The 24,396-nt window shown below is 43.1% G+C and overlaps 1 protein-coding gene across 9 annotated transcripts in view; it reads left to right on the top strand.

Annotated features, from left to right (window-relative positions):
• The window catches only part of EML5 (EMAP like 5), a 209,296-nt gene that overhangs the window by 144,123 nt on the left and 40,777 nt on the right, over nucleotides 1-24,396 (top strand). For all 9 annotated transcript variants that reach the window (XR_010123781.1, XR_010123780.1, XM_063651965.1 and 6 more), the window contains exons 22-27: nucleotides 12,308-12,460; nucleotides 17,198-17,329; nucleotides 18,461-18,549; nucleotides 19,739-19,915; nucleotides 23,174-23,375; nucleotides 24,059-24,185. Coding sequence is in view for 7 of the 9 variants with exons in the window: in XM_063651965.1 (XP_063508035.1) it covers nucleotides 12,308-12,460; nucleotides 17,198-17,329; nucleotides 18,461-18,549; nucleotides 19,739-19,915; nucleotides 23,174-23,375; nucleotides 24,059-24,185 (880 nt within the window). In the remaining 2 variants the exon portion in view is untranslated. The remainder of the gene's footprint in view (nucleotides 1-12,307; nucleotides 12,461-17,197; nucleotides 17,330-18,460; nucleotides 18,550-19,738; nucleotides 19,916-23,173; nucleotides 23,376-24,058; nucleotides 24,186-24,396) is intronic.

Below are 24,396 nucleotides of genomic sequence, written 5' to 3'. Positions count from 1 at the left end.
TGACTGGTGTGAGATGGTATCTCAATGTGGTTTTGATTTGCATTTCTCTAGTGATCAGTGATGTTGAGCTTTTTAAAATATGTTTCTCAGCTGCATAAATGTCTTCTTTTGAGAATTGTCTGCTCTTGTCCTTTTCCCACCTTTTAATGGGGTTATTTCTTGTGAATTTGTTTAAGTTCCTTGTAGATTCTGGATATTAGACCTTTGTCAGATAGACAGATTGCAAAAAATCTTCTCCCATTCTGTAGGTTGCCTGATCATTCTGATGATAGTTTCTTTTGCTGTGAGGAAGCTCTTTAGTTTAATTAGATCCCATTTGTCAATTTTTGCCTTTTGCAATTGCTTTTGACATTTTCATCATTAAATCTTTGCCTGTACCTGTGTCCTGAATGGTATTGCCTAGATTTTCTTCTAGGGTTTTTATAGTTTTGGGTTTTACATTTAAGTCTTTAATCCATCTTGAGTTAATTTTTGTATAAGGTGTAAGGAAGGGGTCCAGCTTCAATTTTCTGCATGTGGCTAGCCAGTTTTCCCAGCATCATTTATTAAACAGAGAATCTGGCCGGGTGTGGTGGCTCATTCCTGTAATCCTAGCACTTTGGGAGGCCAAGGTGGGCAGATCATGTGAGCTCAGGAGTCCAAGACCAGTCTGGCCAATATGGTGAGACCTTGTATCTACTAAAAATACAAAAATTAGCCAGGTGTGGTGGTGTGTGCCTGTAGTCCTAGCTACTTGGGAGGCTTAGGCAAGAGAATTTCTTGAACCCAGGAGGTGATGGTTGCAGTGAGCCAAGATTGTGCCACTGCACACCAGTCTGGGAGACAGAGCAAGACTCTGTCTCAGAAAAAATACAAACAAACAAATAAATAGGAAATCCTTTCCCCATTGCTTGTTTTTGTCAGGTTTGTCAAAGATCAAATGGGCATAGATATGTGGTCTTATTTCTGAGATCTCTATTCTATTCCCTTGGTCTATGTGTCTGTTTTTATACTAGTGGCCATGATGTTTTGGTTACTGTAGCCTTGTAGTATAGCTTGAAGTGGGATTAGCATGATGCCTCCAGCTTCGTTCTTATGGCTTAGCATTGCCTTGGCTGTATGGGCTCTTTTTTGGTTCCATATGAATTCTAAAGTAGTTTTTTTCTAATTCTGTGAAGAATGTCAATGGTAGTTTATTGGGAATAGCATTGAATCTATAAATTACCTTGAGCAGTGATATAGTTTGGCTGTGTCCCCACTCAGATCTCATCTTGAATTCCCACATGTTGTGGGAGGGACCTGGTGGGAGGTAATTGAATCATGGGAGCAGGTCTTTCCCGTGCTGTTCTTGTGATAGTAAGTCTAACGACATCTGATGGTTTCATGTGTCTGGCATTTCACCTACTTGAACTCACTCTATCCTGCCACCCTGTGAAGAAGGTGCCTGCTTCTCCTTTGGCTTCTGCCATGTTCGTAAGTTTCCTGGGACTTCCTCAGCAATATGGAACTGTGAGTCAGTTAAATCTCTTTCCTTTATAAATTTCCCAGTCTCAGGTATTTCTTCATAGCAATGTGAGAATGGACTAATACAGTAAATTGGTACCAGTAGAGTGGGATGCTGCTGAAAAGATACCTGAAAATGTGGAAGCAACTTTGGAACTGGGTAACAGGCAGAGGTTGGAACAGTTTGGAGGGCTCAGAAGCAGACAGGAAAATGTGAGAAACTTTAGAACTTCTTAGAGACTTGTAGAATGGCTTTGACCAAAATGCTGATGATGACACAGGCAATGAAATCCAGGCTGAGGTGGTCTCAGATGGAGATGAGGAACTTGTTGGGAACTAGAGCAAAGGTGACTCTTCTTATGTTTTAGGAAAGAGACTGGTGGCATTTTCCCTCTGCCCTAGAGATTTGTGGAACTTTGAACTTGAGGGAGATGATTTAGGGTATCTGGTGGAAGAAATTTCTAAGCAACAAATTATTCAAGAGGTGACTTTGGTATTGTTAAAAGTATTCAGTTTTTAAAGGGAACCAGAGCATAAAAGTTCAGGAAATTTGCAGCCTGACTGTGACAGAAAAGAATATCTCATTTTCTGAGGCGAAATTCAAGCCAGCTGCAGAAGTTTGCGTAAATAATGAGGAGCTGAATGTTAATTCCCAAAACAATGGGGAAAGTGTCTTCAGGGCATGTCAGAAGTCTTCACGGCAGCCCCTCCCATCACAGGCCTGGAGGCCTAGGAGGAAAAGGTGATTTTGTGGGACAGGCCATGGGCCCCTCTACTCTGTGCAGCCTAGGGACTTGGTACCCTGCATTCCAGCTGCTCCATCCATAGCTAAAAGGGGCCAAAGTACAGCTTGGACTGTTGCTTCGGATCAGAAGCCTCAAGCCTTGGCAGCTTCCATGTGGTGTTGAGCCTGCAGGTGCACAGAAGTCAAGAATTGAGGTTTGGGAACCTCCACCTGGATTTCAGAGGATGTATGGAAATGCCTGGATGCCCAGGCAGAAGTTTGCTGCAGAGGCGGGGACCTCATGAAGAACCTCTGCTAGGGCAGTGCGAAAGGGAAATGTGGGGTTGGAGCCCCCATACAGAGTCCCTACTGGGGCACCGCCTAGTGGAGGTATGAGAAGAGGGCAACCATCCTTCAGACCCCAGAATGGTAGAGCAACTGACAGCTTGCACCAGGTGCCTGGAAAAGCCGCAGGCACTGAATGCCAGCCTGTGAAAGCAGCCAGGGAAGGGGGCTATACTCTGCAAAGCCACAGGGGCGGAGCTGCCCAAGACCATGGGAACCCACCTCTTGCATCATTGTGGCCTGGCTGTGAGACATGGAGTCAAAGGAGATCACTGGAACTTTAAGATCTGACTGCCCTGCTGGATTTTGGACTTGAATGGGGCCTGTAACCCCTTGGTTTTGGCCAGTTTCCCTTATTTGGGACAGCTGTATTACCCAATGCCTGTACCCCCATTGTATCTAGGAAGTAACTAACTTGCTTTTGATTTTACAAGCTCATAGGTGGAAGGGACTTGCCTTGTCCCAGATGAGATGTTAGACTATGGACTTTTCAGTTAATGCTGAAATGAGTTAAGACTTTGGTGGACTGTTGGGAAGGCACGATTGGGTTTGAAATGTGAGGACATGAAATTTGGGAGGTACCAGGGTCAGAATGATGTGGTTTAACTGTGTCCCCACCCAAATCTCATCTTGAATTCACACGTGTTGTGGGAGGGACTTGGTGGGAGGTAATTCAATCATGGGGGCGGGTCTTTCCTGTGCTGTTCTTGTGATAGTGAGTCTCACGACATCTGATGGTTTTATGTGTCTGGGATTTCACCTGTTTGTACTCACTCCATCCTGCTGCCCTGTGAAGAAGGTGCCTGCTTCTCCTTTGCCTTCTGCTATGATTGTAAGTTTCATGAGGCCTCCTCAGAAACACAGAACTGTGAGTCAATTAAATCTCTTTCCTTTATAAATTACCAAATCTCAGGGTTTTTGTTGTTGTTGTTGTTGTTGTTGTTTTTGAGAGAAGTCTCACCCTTTTAGCCCAGGCTGAAGTGCAGCAGCACAATCTGAGCTCACTGCAACCTCCACCTCTTGGGTTCAAGTGATTCTCCTGCCTCAACCTCCTGAGTAGCTGAGATTACCGACACACGCTACCATGCCTGGCTAATTTTTGTACTTTTAGTAGAGACAAGGTTTCACTATGTTGGCCAGGCTGGTCTTGAACTCCTGATATCAAGTGATCCGCCCACCTCAGCCTTCCAAAATGCTGGTATTACAGGTGTCAGCCACCACACCCAGCCAGGTATTTCTTCATAGCAGTGTGAGAACAGACTAATAGAGGCAGTATGGCCATTTCACAATATTGATTCTTCCTATGTATGAGCATGGAATTACTTCATTTGTTTCTGTCCTCTTTTATTTCCTTGAGCAGTGGTTTGTAGTTTTTGAAGAGGTCCTTCACTTCCCTTGTTAGCTATATTCCTAGGTATTTTATTCTCTTCATAGCAATTGTGAACGGGAATTCATTCATGATTTGGCTCTCTGTTTTCTGTTGTTGGTATATAGGAATGCTTGTAATTTTTGCACATTGATTTTGTATCCTTTGACTTTGCTGAAGTTGCCTATCAGCTTAAGAAGCTTTTGGGCTGAGATAATGGGGTTTTCTACATATACGATCATATCATCTGCGAACGGAAACAGTTTTACTTCCTCTCTTCCTATTGGAATACACTTTATTTCTTTCTCTTGTCTGATGGCCTGGCCAGAACTTCCCAATACTATGTTGAATAGGAGTGGTGAGAGAAGGCATCCTTGTCTTGTGCTGGTTTTCAAGGGGAATGCTTCCAGCTTTTGCCCATTCAGTATAATACTCACTGTGGGTTTATCATTATTATTTTGAGGTATGTTCCATCAATACCTAGTTTATTGAGAATTTTTAACATGATGGGATGTTGAATTTTATCGAAGGCCTTTTCTGCGTATACTGAGATAATCATATGGTCTTTGTCTTTAGATCTGTTTATGTGATGAATTATGTTTATTGATTTGTGTGTGTTGAACAAGCCTAGCATCCTGGGGTGAAGACAGCTTGATCGTGGTGGATAATCTTTGATGTGCTGCTGGATTCAGTTTGCCAGTATTTTATTGAGGACTTCTGCATCAATGTTCTTCAGGCATATTGGCCTGGAGTTTTCTTTTTTTTGTTGCATCTCTGCCAGGTTTTGGTATCAAGATGATGCTGGCCTCAAAAAATGAGTTAGGGAGGAGTCCCTTTTTTTCAGCTGTTTGGAATAGTTTCAGAAGAAATGGTACCAGCTCCTCTTTGTACCTCTGGTAGAATTCAGCTGTAAATCTGTCTGGTCCTGGGCTCTTTTTGGTTGGTAGACTATTTATTACTGCCTCAATTTCAGAACTGTTATTGGTCTATTCAGGAATTCAACTTCTTCCTGGTTCCGTCTTTGGAGAGTGTATGTGTCCAGGAATTTATCCATTTCTTCTAGATTTTCTATTTTATTTGCATAGAGGTGTTTATAGTATTCTCTGATGGTTGTTTGTATTTCTGTGGGATCAGTGGTGATGTCCCCTTTATCATTTTTTGTGTCGATTTGATTCTTCTCTCTTTTCTTCTTTGTCTAGCTAATGATCTATTTTATTAATTTTTTTCAAAAACTGGCCCCTGGATTCATTAATATTTTTTGAAGCACTTTTTGTGTCTCTATCTCCTTCAGTTCTGCTCTGATCTTTGTTATTTCTTGTCTTATGCTAGCTTCGGGGTTTATTTGCTCTTGGTTCACTAGTTGTTTTAGTTGTGATATTAGGGTGTCAATTTGAGATCTTTCTGGCTTTTTGGTGTGGGCATTTAGGGCTATACGTTTCCCTCTTAAAACTGCTTTAGCTGTGTCCCAGAGATTCTGGTATCTTGTCTCCATGTTCTTATTGGTTTCAAAGGACTTCTTGATCTCTGCCTTAATTTCATTATTTACCCAGGAGTCATTTAGTAGCAGGTTGTTCAATTTCCATGTAGTTATGTGGTTTTAAATGATTTTCTTAAGCTTGAGTTCTAATTTGATAGTGCTGTGGTCTGAGAGACTGTTATGATTTCAGTTCTTTTGTACTTGCTGAGGAGTGTTTTACTTTCAATTATGTGATCAATTTTAGGGTATGTGCTATGTGGTGCCAAGAAGAAAGTATATTCTATTGTTTTTGGTTGGAGAGTTCTGTAGATATCTATCAGGTCCACTTGATCTGGAGCTGAGTTCAAGTCCTGAATATCTTTGTTAATTTTCTGTCTTGATGATCTAATGTTGACAGTAGGGTGTTAAAGTCTCCCACTATTATTATGTGGGAGTCTAAGTTGTCTCTTCGTAAGTCTCTAAGAACTTGTTTTATGAATCTGGGTGCTCCTGAACAGGGTGCATGTATATTTAGAATAGTTAGCTTTACTTGTTGAATTGATCCCATTTCCATTACACAGTGCCCGTCTTTGTCTTTTTTGATCTTTGTTGGTTTAAAATCTGTTTTGTTAGAAACTAGGATTGCACTCCCTGCTTTTTCCTGCTTTCCATTTGCTTGGTAAATTTTCCTCCATCCCTTTATTTTGAGCCTGTATGTGTCTTTACACATGAGATAGGTCTCTTGAATATAGCACACCAAAGGGTTGTGACTCTTTATCAGCATGCCATTATCTGTCTTTTAATTGGGGGCATTTAGCCAATTTACATTTAAGGTTAATATTGTTATGTGTGAATTTGATCCTGTCATCGTGAGGCTAGCTGGTTATGTTGCACACTTAATGTAGTTGCTTCATAGTATCATTGATTTTTGTACTTCAGTGTGTTTTTGCAGTGGCTGGTAACACTTTTTCCTTTCCATGTTTAGTGCTTCCTTCAGGAGCTCTTGCAAGGCAGGCCTGGTGGTGACCAATTCCCTCAGCATTTGCTTGTCTAAAAAGGATTTTATTTCTCCTTCACTTATGAGGCTTAGTTTGGCTGGATATGAAATTCTGAGTTGGAAATTCTTTAAGAATGTTGAATATTGTTCCCTAGTGTCTCCTGACTTGTAGGGCTTCTGCTGAGAGGTCCGCTGTTAGTCTGATGGGCTCCCCTTTGTAGGTGACCTGACTTTATCTCTGACTGCCCTTAACATTTTTTTCCTTCATTTTGACCTTGGAGAATCTGATGATTATGTATCATGGGGTTGATCTTCTCATGGAGTATCTCACTGGGGTTCTCTGGATTTCCTGAATTTGAATTTTGGCATGTCTTATTAGGTTGGGGAAGTTCTCCTGGATGATATCCTGAAGTATGTTTTACAACTTTGTTCTATTCAGGTACCCCAGTCAGTCATAGGTTCAGTCTTTCTACATAATCCCATAGTTCTCAGAGGTTTTGCTCATTGCTTTTCATCCTTTTTTTTTTTTCTCTAATCTTGTATGTGTATCTTATTTCAGCAAGATAGTCTTCAGGCTCTGAAATTCTTTCCTCTGCTTGGTCTATTCAGTTATTGATACTTGTGGTCGCATTGTAACATTCTTGGTTGTGTTTTTCAGCTCCTTCAGGTCATTTATGTTCTTCTCTAAACTGGTTATTCTGGTTAACAGCTCCTGTAATGTTTTATCATGGCTCTTAGCTTCTTTGCATTGGGTTAGAACTTGTTCCTTTAGCTCAGCAAAATTCATTATTACCCACCTTCTGAAGCCTACTTCTGTCAGTTCATCCATCTCAGCCTTTGCCCAGTTCTGTGCCCTTGCTGGAGAGGTGTTATGTTAATTTGGAGGAGAAGAGGCACTCTGGCTTTTTGAGTTTTCAGCATTTTTTTTCTTTGATTCTATCTCATCTTTGTGAGTTTATCTAGCTTCAGTCTTTGAGGCTGCTGACCTTTGGATGGGGTTTTTGCAGGGACTTTTTTGTTGATGCTCTTGTTGTTGCTGTTTGCTTGTTTTTCTTTTTTCTCCTTTTTTTTTTTTTTTTTTGTGAGATGGAGTCCTGCTCTGTCACCCAGGCTGGAGTGCAGTGGCGTGATCTTGGCCCACTGCAACCTCCACCTTCTGGGTTCAAGCAGTTCTCTGCCTCAGCCTCCCAAGTAGCTGGGATTACAGGCACCTGCCACCACACCCAGCTAATTTTTTTTGTTTTTTTTTAGTAGAGACGGGGTTTCACCGTCTTGGCCAGGCTGGTCTTGAACTCCTGACCTCATGATCCACCTGCCTCGGCCTCCCAAAAGTGCTGGGATTACAGGCATGAGCCACTATGCCTAGCCTGTTTTTCTTTTAACAGTCAGGCCCCTCTTCCTCTTCCAGCTGAGGTTTGCTGGAGGTCCACTCCAGACCTTCTTTGCCTGGGTCCCTCCCACACCTCTAGGTGTCACCAGTGGAGGCTGCAAAACAGTAAAGGTGGCTGCCTGCTCCTTTCCCTGGGATCTCTGTCCCAGAGGGTCACTGAACTGATACCAGTGGGAACGCCCCTGTATAAGGTGTCTAGCAACCCCTGTTGGGGTGGTCTCACCCAGTCAGGAGGCACAGGATCTAGGACCCACTTAATGAAGCACTCTGACTACCCTTGGCAAGAGGGGGTGCATTACACTGGGGGAAATCCCACTTGTCCTGACTGCCCAGATTCCTCAGAGCTGGTAGAGGGAAAGACTAAGTCTGCTGATCCATGGAGACCACGGATGCCCCTCCCCTCCAGGAGCTCAGTCCCTGGGAGATCAGAGTTCTGTCCACAAACCTCTGGCTGGAGTTGCTGAAATTCCTGCAGGGAGGCCCCGCGCAGTGAGGGGGTATGGTCAGGGTCCGACCTAAAGAGGCAGTCTGGCCACCATCTGCCACAGCCTCTGTGCTGCACTGTGGTGAATTCTTCCTGGGTCTGAACTGTCTGTTTTCCCAGGCACCATCAGAGGAGAAATGGCAGACTGGAGCTGCAGTGATGTCTGCTGCCCCTCCCCCAGGGAGCTCAGTCATCTGAGGCAGCAGACAGCCAAAGTGATGACGGCCGTCCCTTCCCCCAGGAACTTGGTAGTCTTAGGCAGTCTGTAGCTAAGTGGCCACTGAGAATCTGTGCAGCTCTGTGCTTGGGACTCAAGGAACTGGTGGCATGGGCTCACGGAGGGGATCTCCTGATCCACCGGTTGCACAGATCCATGGAAAAAGTGTGGTTTCCCGGGCAGGACAGCACAATCACTCACTGCCTCTCTTGGCTGGGAGTGGGAGCTCCCCTTGTCCCGTGCAGCTCCCAGGTGGGCTGTCATGGCTCCCAGGTGGGCTGTCGCTCCACCCTGCTTTTCCTCACTCTCCATGGGTCATGCCAACCACCTTGTCAGTCCCAATGAGAGGACCTTGATACCTCAGTTGCTGATGCAGGATTCACTTGCCGTTTTCGGTCTTCTTGGTGGGAGCCTCTGACTACAGCTGTTTCTAGTTGGCTTTCTTGGCCCCTCCCCTTTCAAATGTGGCTTTTTTACTCTGGTTTTCTGCTCCCCTTTTAATTTTGATAACTAGAAAATGTTTCTAATTTTTCAATGATCTCAGCTATGAATTTTAAAGGATACTTACTATATTAATCTTTGCTTAAACTCAACTTTCTACCTGCTTTATGCCTGCACCCAACCAGCAGAATAAGCATTGAGTAAAACAGGGAACTGTGATAATTGACCTCACTACTGTTCTGTTTCTCTGCCCTCTTTTGTAGCAGAACTCCTCAAAATAGTTGAGGCGCCCTTCTGTGTGTGTTCACATGACAGTAGCTCCATAACCCACTCCAATTAGGCTTTTTTCCCTATTTGTCCATTTAACCTGCTGCCAATCTGTTGATCACTTCCTGGTTCTCAGTGTATTCACCTCACAGCAGTTTTTGACACAATTTATCATTCCCTTTTTTTTTTCTGAAATACTTTATTCACTTGTCTCTGGAACCCGTGCGTGTCTGTTTCTTTTCTCTACTTCACTGACTCCCTTTTTTTGTTTCCTTTGCTAGCTCTATCTCTTCTTCCTGCACTCTGCATTTAGGACTGCTCCAGGGCTTCTCTCCGGACTTTTCTTTTCATATGTACACTCACACTTTAGATTCAGTCGGTCACTGTCCAGTCAGAAGACGAGACTACAAGGCTTATTTGAACAGTGGGAATTTAATAAAAAGAATTGCTAACTAGCAAAAAGTGATTACCTACTGAAAAAGCCTTAGAGGTAGCCACCATAGAAAGCAGCTACCAACCCTAGTACTAAGGGAGAGTGAACAAGTTAAAGGCGATTCAGACCTGTTTGGAAATGGTGTGGCTGCCACCAGAACATTCAGTGAGCTTGTGGCAAGAAAGCTTTCTAGAGGGTGCAGCCCTCAGTGGAACAGTGAGAGTAGTCACTTGGTGAAGGAGAAGCTTGCCAGAGGCAGCAGGCCAGAGCTGAATGGTCAGAACCACTGCTTGAAGAGCTTAACCTAGGGCAAAATCATTGAACTGTGAAGACTCCTGCCAGAGAATCTTACTGAAGTCTGCAAATTGCAGCTAAATCGTTAGAGCCATTACAGTGATGGTGGAGAAACTTGCTGGAAGAGGCAGTTGGGGCTGCCACTCTGGTGAATGCTATCAAGCCCCCTTCATGCCAGTGCCCTGGCTCTGTTGGTAAAACAGCACACTGGAGGAAGGGAGTCACTTCTGTTTTGGCCTTGTAGTGTCTCTCCAGCTCCCTCTACTGGCAAGCTAGCAAAAAAGTCTGTGAGGCCCAAAGTGGCAGATTTGGAACTGAGAGGCAATAAATTAATAACCAGCACAGTCTTCCCCTCTGGCTAGTCAGGATCCACATGAACCTTTATACACACATTTGAACTTCAGTACAATCACAGAACTAACCTTATGTTTCTACCCAAAGAGATGCAGCTACCTTTGGTACAAGTGAAGTAGTTCTCACCCCTAAAGAGAGAAGACCTACGCTATTCTCAAATTTAGGTCTTATATTCTTTTAACACAAAATTGTAAAGCTAACCTCCAACAAACTTGTATAAAATATGAAGGAGAAAAAGGAGAGAAAAGTAAAATAGTTAATATACACAAATAAAGGTATACATATAACAAACGTTATATGCAGCTCCTGAAAAGGATTCATATATTAAATTGTCTCCTTCATGTCTTCACTTGAACTTCTCATAGGCATCTTTAACTTAATTTGTACAGAACTAAGCACTGGTTCCTCCTCTAGTTTATCCCATTTCAGTAAATGGCATCACCACTCAAGCAAAACCATGCCCTTGACGCCTTTCACCCCACATCCAGTTGGTCAAAGTTCTGCCAGCTCTGTCTTTGAAATATATCCAAATCCTTCCTCTTATCACCTCCACTGCTGCCGCCTTGCTCCAGGTCATCATCATCTCTTGACTCTCAAATCTGAGAAATCACATCTTAGATTTCTTCATTTCCAATGTATGCTTAATAATTAAATAACTACTTGTTCTCAACTTATGCTATAACTTTTCATTCTGTATATACCCTGTCCTTTCCTCATCAAATTTCATACAAGATACCAAAATCCTTAGGGCTTTTGAATATGTTTGCTGCAACCTTTGCTGTTAGGGTAAGCCCTTTTTTGTGTTTATCAATGCAGCACTAACCCTTATTTTTACTAATGTTAACATCATTAATGACATTAATGAACGATATTAATTTTATCATTAATAATAAAATATTTCATATATGGTTCTGAAACATATATATAGATGTATCTTCCTACCTTTAATAATGGCCTATTATCAGATTTTTAAAAATATTTTAGTTTCATAGGCCAGGTGCTGTGGCTCACGCCTGTAATCCCAGCACTTTGGGAGTCTGAGGCAGGTGGTTCACCTGAGGTCAGGAGTTCGGGACCAGCCTGACCAACATGGTGAAACCCCATCTCTACTAAAAATACAAAAGTAGCCAGGCCTGGTGGCACATGCCTGTAATCCCAGCTACTTGGGAGGCTGAGGCAGGAGAATCACTTGAACCCAGGAGGCGGAGGTTGCAGTGAGCTGAGATCATGCCATTGCACTCCAGCCTGGGCAACAAGAGGGAAATTCCATCTCAAAAAAAAATTACTTTTATAAAGATGACTTATTTCTTAAATTTCTGTATTTTTGGAAAGAAGCTACAAAGGTAAAACCTACTCTGCAAAACTTCCACGTATATCATTGGCTTTTTATGTTAATTAAAATCTCTCATTCTTTTTCATCAACTTAATTTCTTTTAAGGTAAATATCAGTACTTGCTTTTGTTGTATTCAGAAGTGAGTTTCATTCCTGCTTAGAATTCCATACCATTGACTTCTATAGAAAACTTTATCTGTATCTCTTGACTCCTTTTTAATATTGATTTGAGGCCGTAATAAAGAGGCAATCTTTTTAGCAAATACTTTTTTTTTTTTTTTTTTTTTTGAGGCAAGGTCTCACTCTGTAACCCAGGCTGGAGTGCAGTGGTGCAATCATAGCTCACTGCACTCTCAACCTCCTGGGCTCAAACAGTCCTCCCACCTCAGCTTTGTAAGTAAATAGGACTACAGGTGTGTGCCACCATGCCTGTCTATTTATTTATTTACTTACTTACCTGTCTTCCCTTCCCCCTTCTCTCTTCCCCCTTCTCTCTTCCCCCTCGCCCCTTGTCCTTTGCCCCTTGCCCCTTCCCCTACTCTGCCTACTGGCAAAGATGGGGTCTTGCTATGTTGCCCAGGCTGGTCTTAACCTCCTGGCCTCAGGCAGTCCTCCTGCCTCAGCTCCCCAGAGTGCTTGGATTATAGGCATGAGCCACCACACCTGGCCCATACTTTAAATTAGAAAAAAGGGAAAATTGCCTAATATACTCGTTCTCTTTCAGGTGGGAGGTGTTGCTGTTTTTCTCCTGATGGTAAAGCTTTAGCCGTAGGTCTCAACGATGGAAGCTTCTTAATGGCAAATGCAGATACTCTAGAGGATCTTGTGTCTTTTCATCACAGAAAAGATATGATTTCAGATATTCGATTTTCACCTGGTAAGATCCATTGAAATTGTATTTGAGTATTAACTTGGGTCTGGCAGTGTATAAATGTATCAATGTATAATTTTTATTAACTGTTATGTTATCTCAGAACTTAACTTTTTTACTAGAAGAGGCAGTGTAGCAAGAGGTAAAAGCCCTGTTGTTAGATTGGTGCGAATATCTGTCTTAGTGCCAATTCTGTTACTGAATTTTCTGTGTGATTTGAGCCAGGATGCTTCTCTGAGCTTTTGTTTCCTCATTTGTGATATAAAAGGGTTGGATAACTGTTTTCGTTATATTCTTTTATTATTATTATTATTTTTTTAAATTTATGAAGTATTTATTGATCATTCTTGGGTGTTTCTCAGAGAGGGGGATATGGGAGGGTCATAGGATAATAGTGGAGAGAAGGTCAGGAGATAAACACATGAACAAAGGTCTCCGGTTTTCCTAGGCAGAGGTCCCTGCGGCCTTCTGCAGTGTTTGTGTCCCTGGGTACTTGGGATTAGGGAGTGGTGATGACTCTTAAAGAGCATGCTGCCTTCAAGCATCTGTTTAACAAAGCACATCTTGCACCGCCCTTAATCCATTTAACCCTGAGTTGACACAGCACATGTTTCAGAGAGCACGGGGCTAGGGGAAAGGCCATAGATCAACAGCATCCCAAGGCAGAAGAATTTCTCCTAGTCAGAACAAAATGGAGTCTCCTATGCCCACCTCTTTCTACATAGACACAGCAACAATCTGATCTCTCCTTCCTTTCCCCACACTTCCCCCCCTTCTTTTCAACAAAACTGCCATCGTCCTCATGGCCCGCTCCCGATGGTCGCTGTCTCTTCGGAGCTGTTGGGTACACCTCCCAGACAGGGCGGCTGGGCAGAGGTGCTCCTCACCTCCCAGACAGGGCGGCCGGGCAGAGGCGCTCCTCACTTCCCAGAAGGGGCTGCTGGGCAGAGGCGCTCCTCACCTCCCAGACGGGGCGGCCGGACAGAGATGCTCCTCACCTCGCAAACGGGGTGGCCGGGCAGAGATGCTCCTCGCCTCCCAGACGGGGTGGCCGGGCAGAGGCGCTCCTCACTTCCTCCCAGACAGGGCGGCCGGGCAGAGGCTCTCCTCACTTCCCATACGGGGCTGCTGGGCAGAGGCGCTCCTCACCTCCCAGATGGGGCGGCCAGGCAGAGACGCTCCTCACCTCCCAGACGGGGTGGCCGGGCAGAGACGCTCCTCACCTCCCAGACGGGGCGGCCGGGCAGAGGCGCTCCTCACTTCCTCCCAGACGGGGTGGCAGCCAAGCAGAGGCGCTCCTCACCTCCCAGACGGGGCGGCCGGGCAGAGGCGCTCCTCACTTCCCAGAGGGGGCGGCCGGGCAGAGGCGCTCCTCACTTCCCAGACGGGGCGGCCGGGCAGAGACGCTCCTCACTTCCTCCCAGACGGGGTGGCAGCCGGGCAGAGGCACTCCTCACCTCCCAGACAGGGCGGCCGGGCAGAGGCGCTCCTCACTTCCCAGATGGGGCAGCCGGGCACAGGCGCTCCTCACTTCCTCCCAGACGGGGTGGCGGCCAGGCAGAGGCGCTCCTCACCTCCCAGACGGGGCGGCCGGGCAGAGGTGCTCCTCACCTCCCAGACGGGGTGGCCGGGCAGAGGCGCTTCTCACTTCCCAGACGGTGTGGCGGCTGGGCAGAGGCGCTCCTCAGTTCCCAGATGGGGCAGGTGGGCAGAGGCGCTCCTCACTTCCTCCCAGACAGGGTGGCGGCCAGGCAGAGGCACTCCTTACTTCCCAGATGGGGTGGCCGGGCAGAGGCGCTCCTCACTTCCCAGATGGGGCAGCCGGGCAGAGGCGCTCCTCACTTCCTCCCAGATGGGGTGGCGGCCAGGCAGAGGCGCTCCTCACCTCCCAGACGGGGCGGCCGGGCAGAGGTGCTCCTCATCTCCCAGACGGGGCAGCCAGGCAGAGGTGCTCCTCACTTCCTCCCAGACGGGGTGGCAGCCGGGCAGAGGCACTCCTCACCTCCCAGACGGGGCGGCTGGGCAGAGGCGCTCCTTACCTCCCAGACGGGGCGGCCGGGCAGAGGCGCTCCTCACTTCCCAGACGGGGCGGCCGGGCAGAGGTGCTCCTCACTTCCTCCCAGACGGGGTGGCGGCCGGGCAGAGGCACTCCTCACCTCCCAGACGGGGCGGCTGGGCAGAGGCGCTCCTCACCTCCCAGACGGGGCGGCCAGGCAGAGGCGCTCCTCACTTCCCATACGGAGTGGCGGCCGGGCAGAGGCGCTCCTCACTTCCCAGATGGGGCAGCCGGGCAGAGGCGCTCCTCACTTCCTCCCAGAGGGGGTGGCGGCCAGGCAGAGGCGCTCCTCACCTCCCAGACGGGGCGGCCGGGCAGAGGTGCTCCTCATCTCCCAGACGGGGCAGCCGGGCAGAGGTGCTCCTCACTTCCTCCCAGACGGTGTGGCAGCCGGGCAGAGGCACTCCTCACTTCCCAGACGGGGCGGCAGCCGGGCAGAGGCGCTCCTCTCCTCCCAGACGGGGCGGCCGGGCAGAGGCGCCCCTCACTTCCCAGACGGGGCGGCCAGGCAGAGGCGCTCCTCACTTCCCATATGGGGTGGCAGCCGGGCAGAGGCGCTCCTCACTTCCCAGACGGGGCGGCCGGGCAGAGGCACTCCTCTCCTCCCAGACGGGGCGGCCGGGCAGAGGCGCTCCTCACTTCCCAGACGGGGCGGCCGGGCAGAGGCGCTCCTCACTTCCCAGACGGGGCGGCCGGGCAGAGGTGCTCCTCACTTCCCATACGGGGTGGCGGCCGGGCAGAGGCGCTCCTCACTTCCCAGATGGGGCAGCCGGGCAGAGGCGCTCCTCACTTCCTCCCAGATGGGGTGGCGGCCAGGCAGAGGCGCTCCTCACTTCCTCCCAGATGGGGTGGCGGCCAGGCAGAGGCGCTCCTCACTTCCCAGACATTGGGCGACTGGGCAGAGGCGCTCCTCACTTCCCAGATGGGGCGGCCGGGCAGAGAGGCTCCTCACATCCCAGACGATGGGCGGCCAGGCAGAGACGCTCCTCACTTCCTAGATGGGGTGGCGGCGGGGCAGAGGCTGTAATCTTAGCACTTTAAGAGGCCAAGGCAGGAGGCTGGTAGGTGGAGGTTGTAGCGAGCCGAGATCACGCCACTGCACTCCAGCCTGAGCACCATTGAGCATTGAGTGAGCGAGACTCCGTCTGCAATCCCAGCACCTCGGGAGGCCGAGGCAGGCAGATCACTGGAGGCCAGGAGCTGGAGACCAGCCCGGTCAACACGGCGAAACCCCGTCTCCACCAAAAATACAAAAACCATTCAGGTGTGGCGGCGCGCACCTGTAATCCCAGGCACTCGGCAGGCCGAGGCAGGAGAATCACAGGAGCCCCAGGCAGGGAGGTTGCAGCGAGCCGAGATCACGGCAGTACAGTCCAGCTTCGGCAACAGAGGGAGACCGAAAAAAGAAGGAGAGGGAGACTGAAGAAGAGGGAGAGGGAGAGGGAGAGGGAGAGGGCACCAGTGCTAAATTTTAATGAGCTGACGGATATGAGCCCCCAGCCCAACAACCTGTTTAAAATTCAGGCTTTGAATGTTGATAATCAAACTAACATTTGACCCAGCAATCCCCTTACTGGGTGTATGCCCAGAGGAATATAAATTGTTCTATCATTAAAACACATGCAGACCGGGCACAGTGGCTCACACCTGTAATCTCAACACTTTGGGAGGCTGAGGTAGGTAGATCACTTGAGGTCAGGAGTTCGAGACCAGCCTGGCCAACATAGTGAAACCCCATCTCTACTAAAAATACAAAAATTAGCCAGGTGTGGTGGCAGGCGCCTATAATCTGAGCTACTTGGGAGGCTAAGGCAGGAGAATCGCTTGAATCCAGGAGGTGGAGGTTTCAGTGAACTGAGATTGCACCACCTCTCTCCAGCCTGGCTGACAGAGCGAGACTCTGTCTCAGAAAAAAAGCAAAACCAAAAACACACACACATGTATGTTCATTGCAGCACTATTCACAATAGCAAAAACATGGAATCAACCTAAATGCCCATCAGTGGTGGACTGGATAAAGAAAATGTGGTACATGTATACCATGGAATACTATGCAGCCATGAAAAAGAATGAGATCATGTCCTTTGCAGGAACTTGGATAGAGCTGGAGGCCATTATCCTTAGTGAACTGACCCAGGAATAGAAAACGAAATACTGCATGTTCTCACATAAGTTGGAGCTAAATGATGAGAACACATGGACACAAAGGGAAAAAAAAAAAAACACTGAGGCCTACTGAAGGGTGGAGGGCGGGAGCCGTTATATTCTTAATGCTTTTGAAATTGCACTCATTTTACTCAGTTAATTTCCATGTATTCATTATCTACTACAAACCTACTGTAATGTAGCAATTACTAATATTAAGGCAAAATTTACTTATGTTGGTTTAGTTCCATTTTTTTTCTAAATTTAGAGTGAGTTTTGTTAAATACGAAGTATCAAAACTACATCATACATAGTTTTTGACATTTGCTTCCCACTGAACTAATTTGTTACAGTAAAAAATTATTTTGTTAAGTATAATATACTTGAAAAATGTTATCATTTGTCATTTAACACATCTGTCTTATAATTTATGAAACAACTAAGATTTCTCCATAAAGAAAAGGAAAATTAACTCTAGTTGCAGAGTGTAAAAAAGTATTTCCAAAGATAGAAAATGTCAAGCAAATATGTTTCTATTATAGGTTCTGGGAAATATCTTGCTGTAGCATCCCATGACAGCTTTATAGATATATACAATGTAATGAGTAGTAAACGAGTAGGAATATGCAAAGGAGCTACCAGTTACATAACCCATATTGATTGGGATATTAGAGGTAAGACTTTAAATAATATTTGATAAAAGTTTCATTTGATTTAGTATAGCTATATTAGAGAAACAGAAAAGTGATTCAACAGATGAGTTAAAAAGAATTGGGAAAAAACAACCATTATTCTCAAAATTATTTTTTACTATTTTACATCTGAAGATGAATACTATAGAGTTGAGACTTTTCTTTTTCGTTTTTCTTTTCTTTTTTTGAGACAGGTCTCACTCTGTCACCCAGGCTGGAATGCTGTGGTACAATCACAGTTCACTACAACCTCAACCTCCTGGGCTTAAGTGATCCTCCCAACTCAGCCTCCTGAGTGCTGGGACTACAGGCATGCACCACCATGCCTGGCTAATTTTGTTGTGAAGATGTCTTGATCTTTGTCATATAAATTTGATATAAATAGAATATAGAAATGTTGGCCAGGTATGGTGGCTCATGCCTGTAATCTCAGTACTTTGGGAGGCCAAGGCTGGAGGACTGCTTGGGCCCAGGAGTTTGAGACCAGCCTGGGCAGCAGAGTGAGACCCCATTCCTAAAAAAAAAAATGAAATACATTTTTAAAAAGAAATGTTAATGAAGATTTTAAAGTCATTTTTCTCATTGTTTGATATGAAATATATCTTTAAAAAGAGTCATAATCATATAACATAAAGAACTTAATGAGTATGTTTGTATTTTAGCAGAATGCATGGCATATGACTGAGTTTAATATGTTTGATAAATGTTAAGTATTTCAAATACTGTCTTTTTAAGGATGTTATTGTTTCATGTATTCAACTATATTGTATTCAACTATATAAATTGAGCATCATAAAGTTTTTCTAAATATGGTTAAACAGATACACTTTAAAAAATATTTTAACATTTGTTTCTAGGAATTTTTTACATATGCATAACCAAAGAAATCATTTTTATGTATATACATATGCAAAAATCAAACCACTTATGAATTTAGTTACTTAATAATATGGAATTATAAAAATAAAATATTCTTAGTATAAGTTGACTGCAGCAGAAAATGGTTTTTATATTTAAGCTGATTTTTTCTCATAAAACTTAAACATCATACTGATGGTATATATATTTGTATGTACTTTATATGTGTAAATATTTTTAAAAATTTTTTTGAAGGAAAGCTTTTACAGGTCAACACTGGTGCTAAGGAACAATTATTCTTTGAAGCCCCCAGAGGGAAAAAACAAACCATCCCCAGTGTGGAGGTAGGACAATAGTGGTGCTTGCAGTGTTGTTTATGTGAATAAAAGTGGCTAGAAAACTGATACCTACTTTCTGTCGTTTAGTTACATGTGAAGTCTGTTCTCAAATTATTAAAATATTGGATATTCTTGAGTTTATTGAGTCAGAATACATGGGTGAAGGAAGAAACACTATATTAATAAAAGGAGTCAGCGGGCATGGTGGCTCAAGCCTGTAATCCCAACACTTTGGAAGCCGAGGCAGGCAGATTGCTTGTGCTCAGGAGTTCAAGACCAGACTGGATAACATGTTGAAACCCCATCTCTACAAAAAAAATACAAAAAATTAGCCAGGCATGGTGGCATGTCCCAGTTACTTGGAAGGCTGAGGTGGGAGGATTGCTTGAACCTAGGAGGCAGAGGCTGCAGTGAGCCATGTTCATGCCACTACACTACAGCCTGGGTGACAAAGTGAGACCCTGTATTTAAAAAAAAAAAAAAGGAATAAATCACTTGCATGGCTAGCTGTGCTCCAGTTGCTTTCCTCAAAAGACAAGAAGCGTGAAATAGCAAATAGAAGACATGCCATCTAAGATTGGAGTATTGCATATCTGCCATGTCCTTAGGAATCCATATGCCTAAGAAGTTTGTTGACAGATTTCTGTTTTTGCTTTTTTTTTAAAAAAAAAGAACAAAACAAAATAAGAAAAATTGTGTTGCATTTTGTGCCTGACAATATTAGCCTTTTTTTTTTTTTCATCTTGGCCTAGGAAGAGAGGCTTAACACATTTAACATGAAAGTGGCTTAATGAAGGGAGGGACCATAAGTAAAAGTTCTAAATTTCTAGTAAGGGTTAGTTGGAAAACATACTTATAATGCGTTATTAGAAATTTAAACATGAACTGTAAGAATCATACTTGATTATCCTAAAGTCAGAAACGGTTTTATTATTAACACTGTATGCTTAGCATCTGGAACACACAGTGGATATGTAATTATATTCTGAATAATGCTATGTTAAAATTTTTCTGCAGCATCTAGTAGGCTCTGGGGAGTTACAAAACCAAGACAACTAATAATTTAACTATTTTTTCATTAAAACTTTCATTTTACTTGTGACACACATAATTACAAAGAAAAATGTTTACATTTTGGTTGTTAATATTTTAGGTTTGGATAATCCAAACTTACAGCATTGTTTTTCGTTTTTAGGTAGAAAAAATTGCTTGGGCATCATGGACAAGTGTACTTGGTTTATGCTGTGAAGGAATTTGGCCAGTAATTGGAGAAGTTACAGATGTAACTGCTTCTTGCCTCACCAGTGACAAAATGGTTCTAGCTACCGGGGATGATTTGGGATTTGTGAAGTTATTTAGATATCCTACTAAAGTATGTGTTTTTCTTTAACTTTCCTAATGATCATAAATTATGAAATGGTTAAGGTAGTGTCCTGTCATAGCACTTCATTGTTATTAATTGTACATATGTAATACATAATGTTGTAATATGAAAGGTTCAGAATTATGTTTCATATCTATAGCTTTTAAGTATTGTAATTTATAATCCCATACCTTAAGTTATATATCATATCCTATAGTGTTTTTCAATATTGACTAATATGAATATCCCTTTTACAAGAAACGTCTTGGCTGGGGACAGTGGCTCATGCCTATAATCCCAGTATAGTACTTTGGGAGCCTGAGGTGGGAGGATCACTTGAGGCCAGGCATTTCAGGCCAGCCTGGGCAGCATAGCAAGACGTCCTCTCTACAAAACAGAGAAAAAAATTAGCCAGGCATTGTGGCACATGCCTGTAGTCTTAGCTACTCAGGAGGCTGAGGTGGGAAGATTGCTTGAGCCCGGGAGTTGGAGGCTACAGTGAGTTGTGGTCATGTCATTGCACACCAGTCTGGGTGACAAAGCAAAACCCTATGTCAAAAGAGAGACACATTCCTTTTATCCCCAATATTAACTTCAATAATTTTTCTATTTTTAATTAAATATATACTATTAACAGTAAATACAAACTCTTTATAGTTACAGCTTTAAACTTTAAGTTGTTTTAACCAATTAAATAGAAAATACTTACACTTATAAAGTTAAGCACCATTGATTTAATGTAATGAATGACTTTTTTTTAAACGAAATCATACAAATTCTTTTTTCTGCTTTCATAGCAGAATATATGTGCATTTTAAATCATCAGCATCATTGGTTTTCTGCTTAAAATTGGTATTTACTTGCTGCTTATGTATATTAAGTTTTTTTTTCTTTTTTTTTTTCAAGATGGAGTCTCACTCTGTCGCCAGGCTGGAGTGCAGTGGCGCGATCTAGGCTTACTGCAACCTCCACCTCCCGAGTTCAAGCTATTCTCCTGCCTCAGCCCCCTGAGTAGCTGGGATTACAGGCGCGCACCACCATGCCCAGCTAATTTTTTTGTATTTTTAGTAGAGATGGGGTTTCACCATGTTGGTCAGGCTGATCTCAAACTCCTGACCTCGTGATCCGCCCACTTCGACCTCCCAAAGTGCCGGGATTACAGCTGTGAGCCACTGGGTCTGGCCAACAGATTCTTTGGCATTCTATGTACCTATGCTACTGTGTGCTGTGCAAGTACTTAATTCTTTTATCACTTCCCTCTGTTCAAACTACTGTAAAATATTAGGCTTTTCCTTAACACAGAAATAAAATGTATATATCAAGTCCAGATACAATGCATTCCTTTCTTTTTTTTTTTTTTCAAGACAGTGTTTCTCTCTGTCACCCAGGCTGGAATGCAATGATGCAATCATGGCTCACTGCAGCCTCGACCTCCCAGACCCAAGTTATCCTTCCACCTCAGCCTCTTGAGTAACTGGGACCACAGGCACATGCCACCATGCCTGGCTAATTAAAAAAAAATTTTTTTTTGTAGAGATGGGGTCTCCAGGTGTTGCCTATGCTGGTCTCAAACTCCTGAACCCAAGTGATCCTCCTGCCTCGGCATCCTAAAGTGGTGGGATTACAGGTGCGAGTCACTGTTATCTGGCAGCATTTATTTCTTAATTCACAAATTAAGTTATATATTATACTCTGGCACCAACATGAACATAAAGATAAATTTGAAATACGGCACTGAAATGATATTGTGGTATTCAGTTCCTGGTGATCTTAGGTAACTGCTCATATTAATATTTTTAGATCAGCATTGAAATGAAAACACAGGTTTAAAAATTCTCATTGAAAACTCAGACACCCAAGAAAACATTCCACTGTTTCCTGTTTTCGATACATATAAATGGTAGAGTCTTAGTTGTTAACAATGTGTTCCACTAAAATATTTGCCAGAAACTTCACTTCCAGCGTTCCAGATGGTGTAGATCCCTTAGGAATAGGTTCTGGGATATTGATCTGCAGATTATGTTTTCACCTTAGTGTAGCAAGAACCACACAGTCTTAGAGAAACTACCTTCTTGCCATGCTTTGATGACAGATCCCTCACCCTGACTTAATTATTAAGAGTCATCATTCCTGCCGGGCGCGGTGGCTTACGCCTATAATCCCAGCACTTTGGGAGGCCGAGGCAGATGGATTACCTGAGGCCAGGAGTTTGAGACCAGCCTAGTCAACATGGTGAAACCCCATCTCTATTAAAAACACAAAAACTTAGCTGGGCATGGTGGCGGGTCCCTGTATTCCAAGCTACTTGGGAGGCTGAGGCAGAAGAATCTCTTGAACCAGGAGGCGGAGGTTACAGTGGGCTGAGATCATGCCACTGCACTCTAGTATCAAAAAAAAAAGAGAGTCGTCATTCCTAGGGAATTCACAAATTTTGCTATCACTGTGTTTTATATAAGACATCTCTCATTTTAACACCTTTGAAAAGATGTTAACGGAAAACCTGCTTTATGATGCTTTGATCTGAAATTTATGTAACTTGGTAATGCTAGATTTTAAAGTTGCCAGTATTTATAACTTAAACTTTATTGTTATTTAAAAGGAAAATACATTTATATGTGTATTGCTTACAAACAAAAGCACTAATGAATTGAGATGAAAGATATTTACATGGGTATATACATATATGTGTACCAAAGCAATCAATCGATAGTTACTTTTCGTTAACATACTCATACTGTACATAGGCATGTGTATCCTTTCTCAATTATTGTATCTATTTCCAACAGTACATCTGCATAACCATTGTCTTTAATATATATACACTATTCCATATACATTGTAATTAACTATTACTTTGAACATTTAAGGTATTTAATTTTTTTCACTACTATAAGTAAATACCATGGTAAGTACTTTTTTGCACAGATAGCATTTTCTTAGCATAGATCCCTAAAAGGGAGATGGGTGAGTCAAATACAAGAACATTTTTATGCTTTTAATGCAGAATACCAAGTTGATTTTTTAAAGAGTTTTGCCTGGGGTACCAGCATTTTGCGAAACTACTGGTTTTATATCTTGTCCTTAAGAGGTTTGGGAATTGGTATCTTTTATTCTGCTGAGTTTCAGTATTTTCTCGTATTTTTTTTAACACATTGCACTTGAAATTATTAATTTCTAATTATTAATAAAATAAATTCAAAATCATAATGGAAATATTTAAATAATGAAATTTCTCAGAAAGATTGTTTGAATTTTCTTCCTCTTTAGGGGAAATTTGGAAAGTTTAAGAGGTATGTGGCCCATAGTACCCATGTCACAAATGTTCGCTGGACTTACGATGACAGCATGTTAGTTACCCTAGGAGGTACAGATATGTCTTTAATGGTGTGGACAAATGAGATGGAAGGCTATCGAGAAAAAAGGCCTTGCGATAGTGAAGAATCCGACATTGATTCTGAAGAAGATGGGGGTATGTCATTTTATAATACTTGAACAAAAATATAGGGAAAATTTAGCACAACTTATTTAAGCTGTAGAAGTTAAAGCAAGTAATAATAATGTTTGAATGAGTGTAGTGTTACTGTTTTTAGTCTGTTTAACATCAAAATCCATTTTGTGACTCAAGAACAACAGGTTGCCATGAATTTATGACTTCGATATTATTTATCTACAAATGAAAAATATCTGAATTTTAAATAAGTACTGTTAAGGTAAATTTTATATTATTAAACCTCATATTTTAAAATAATTTTGATTTTCTTCTAATATACCAGTAATATCAGCTCATTATAGAAAATGTATTTTGCCATAAAAATTAAACACAGCCTCCATAATTTGACCACACAGAGGTAACACCTCTTTTAATATTTGGGGTATATCCTAAGATGTATGTAGCTAGTTTTTTTTAAGAAAAGTATGGTCATATTGAACTTATTTTTTCACCTGCTATTATTACTTAGTAATACTTTGAAAACATCATTACATATAATTAAATATTCTTCTACATCGTTTTTTCTGGTTGCATATTACTTCGTAATTTGCTTATAACAACTTAATTTATTTCATATTGTTGAACATCTTTGTATCCAATTTATAAGATCATAATTAATCTCAGTTATTGCTTAAAGAATAACTCGTATATTTTGATTGTAGGCTATGACAGTGATGTTACAAGGGAGAATGAAATCAGTTACACCATCAGAGCCTTATCAACAAATATTCGCCCAATGTTTGGAATCAAGCCTCATTTACAACAAAAAGAACCCTCAATTGATGAAAGGTAATAATTTAGTTTAGTATTAGATGAAGAAAAAGATATTGTCATTAAAAATGGAATTTATTGTTTAAGTGGCTTTTTTACACTAACTAAGTAACAGTGATACTCTTGCTTTAGACAATTCACAGCACCTCTTAGAAAGTATGTCTGTCTTTAAATACCTTTTGGTATCAGCCTGGGTGATGTAGTGGGACCTTGTCTCTATGGAAATATA

The sequence above is a fragment of the Pongo pygmaeus genome, chromosome 15 (genome assembly GCF_028885625.2).
Source record: "Pongo pygmaeus isolate AG05252 chromosome 15, NHGRI_mPonPyg2-v2.0_pri, whole genome shotgun sequence".
In the NCBI taxonomy this organism is placed as follows: domain Eukaryota; kingdom Metazoa; phylum Chordata; class Mammalia; order Primates; family Hominidae; genus Pongo; species Pongo pygmaeus.
Note: the sequence above shows the minus strand (reverse complement) of the source record. Positions and strands in the feature narration are given on the sequence as shown.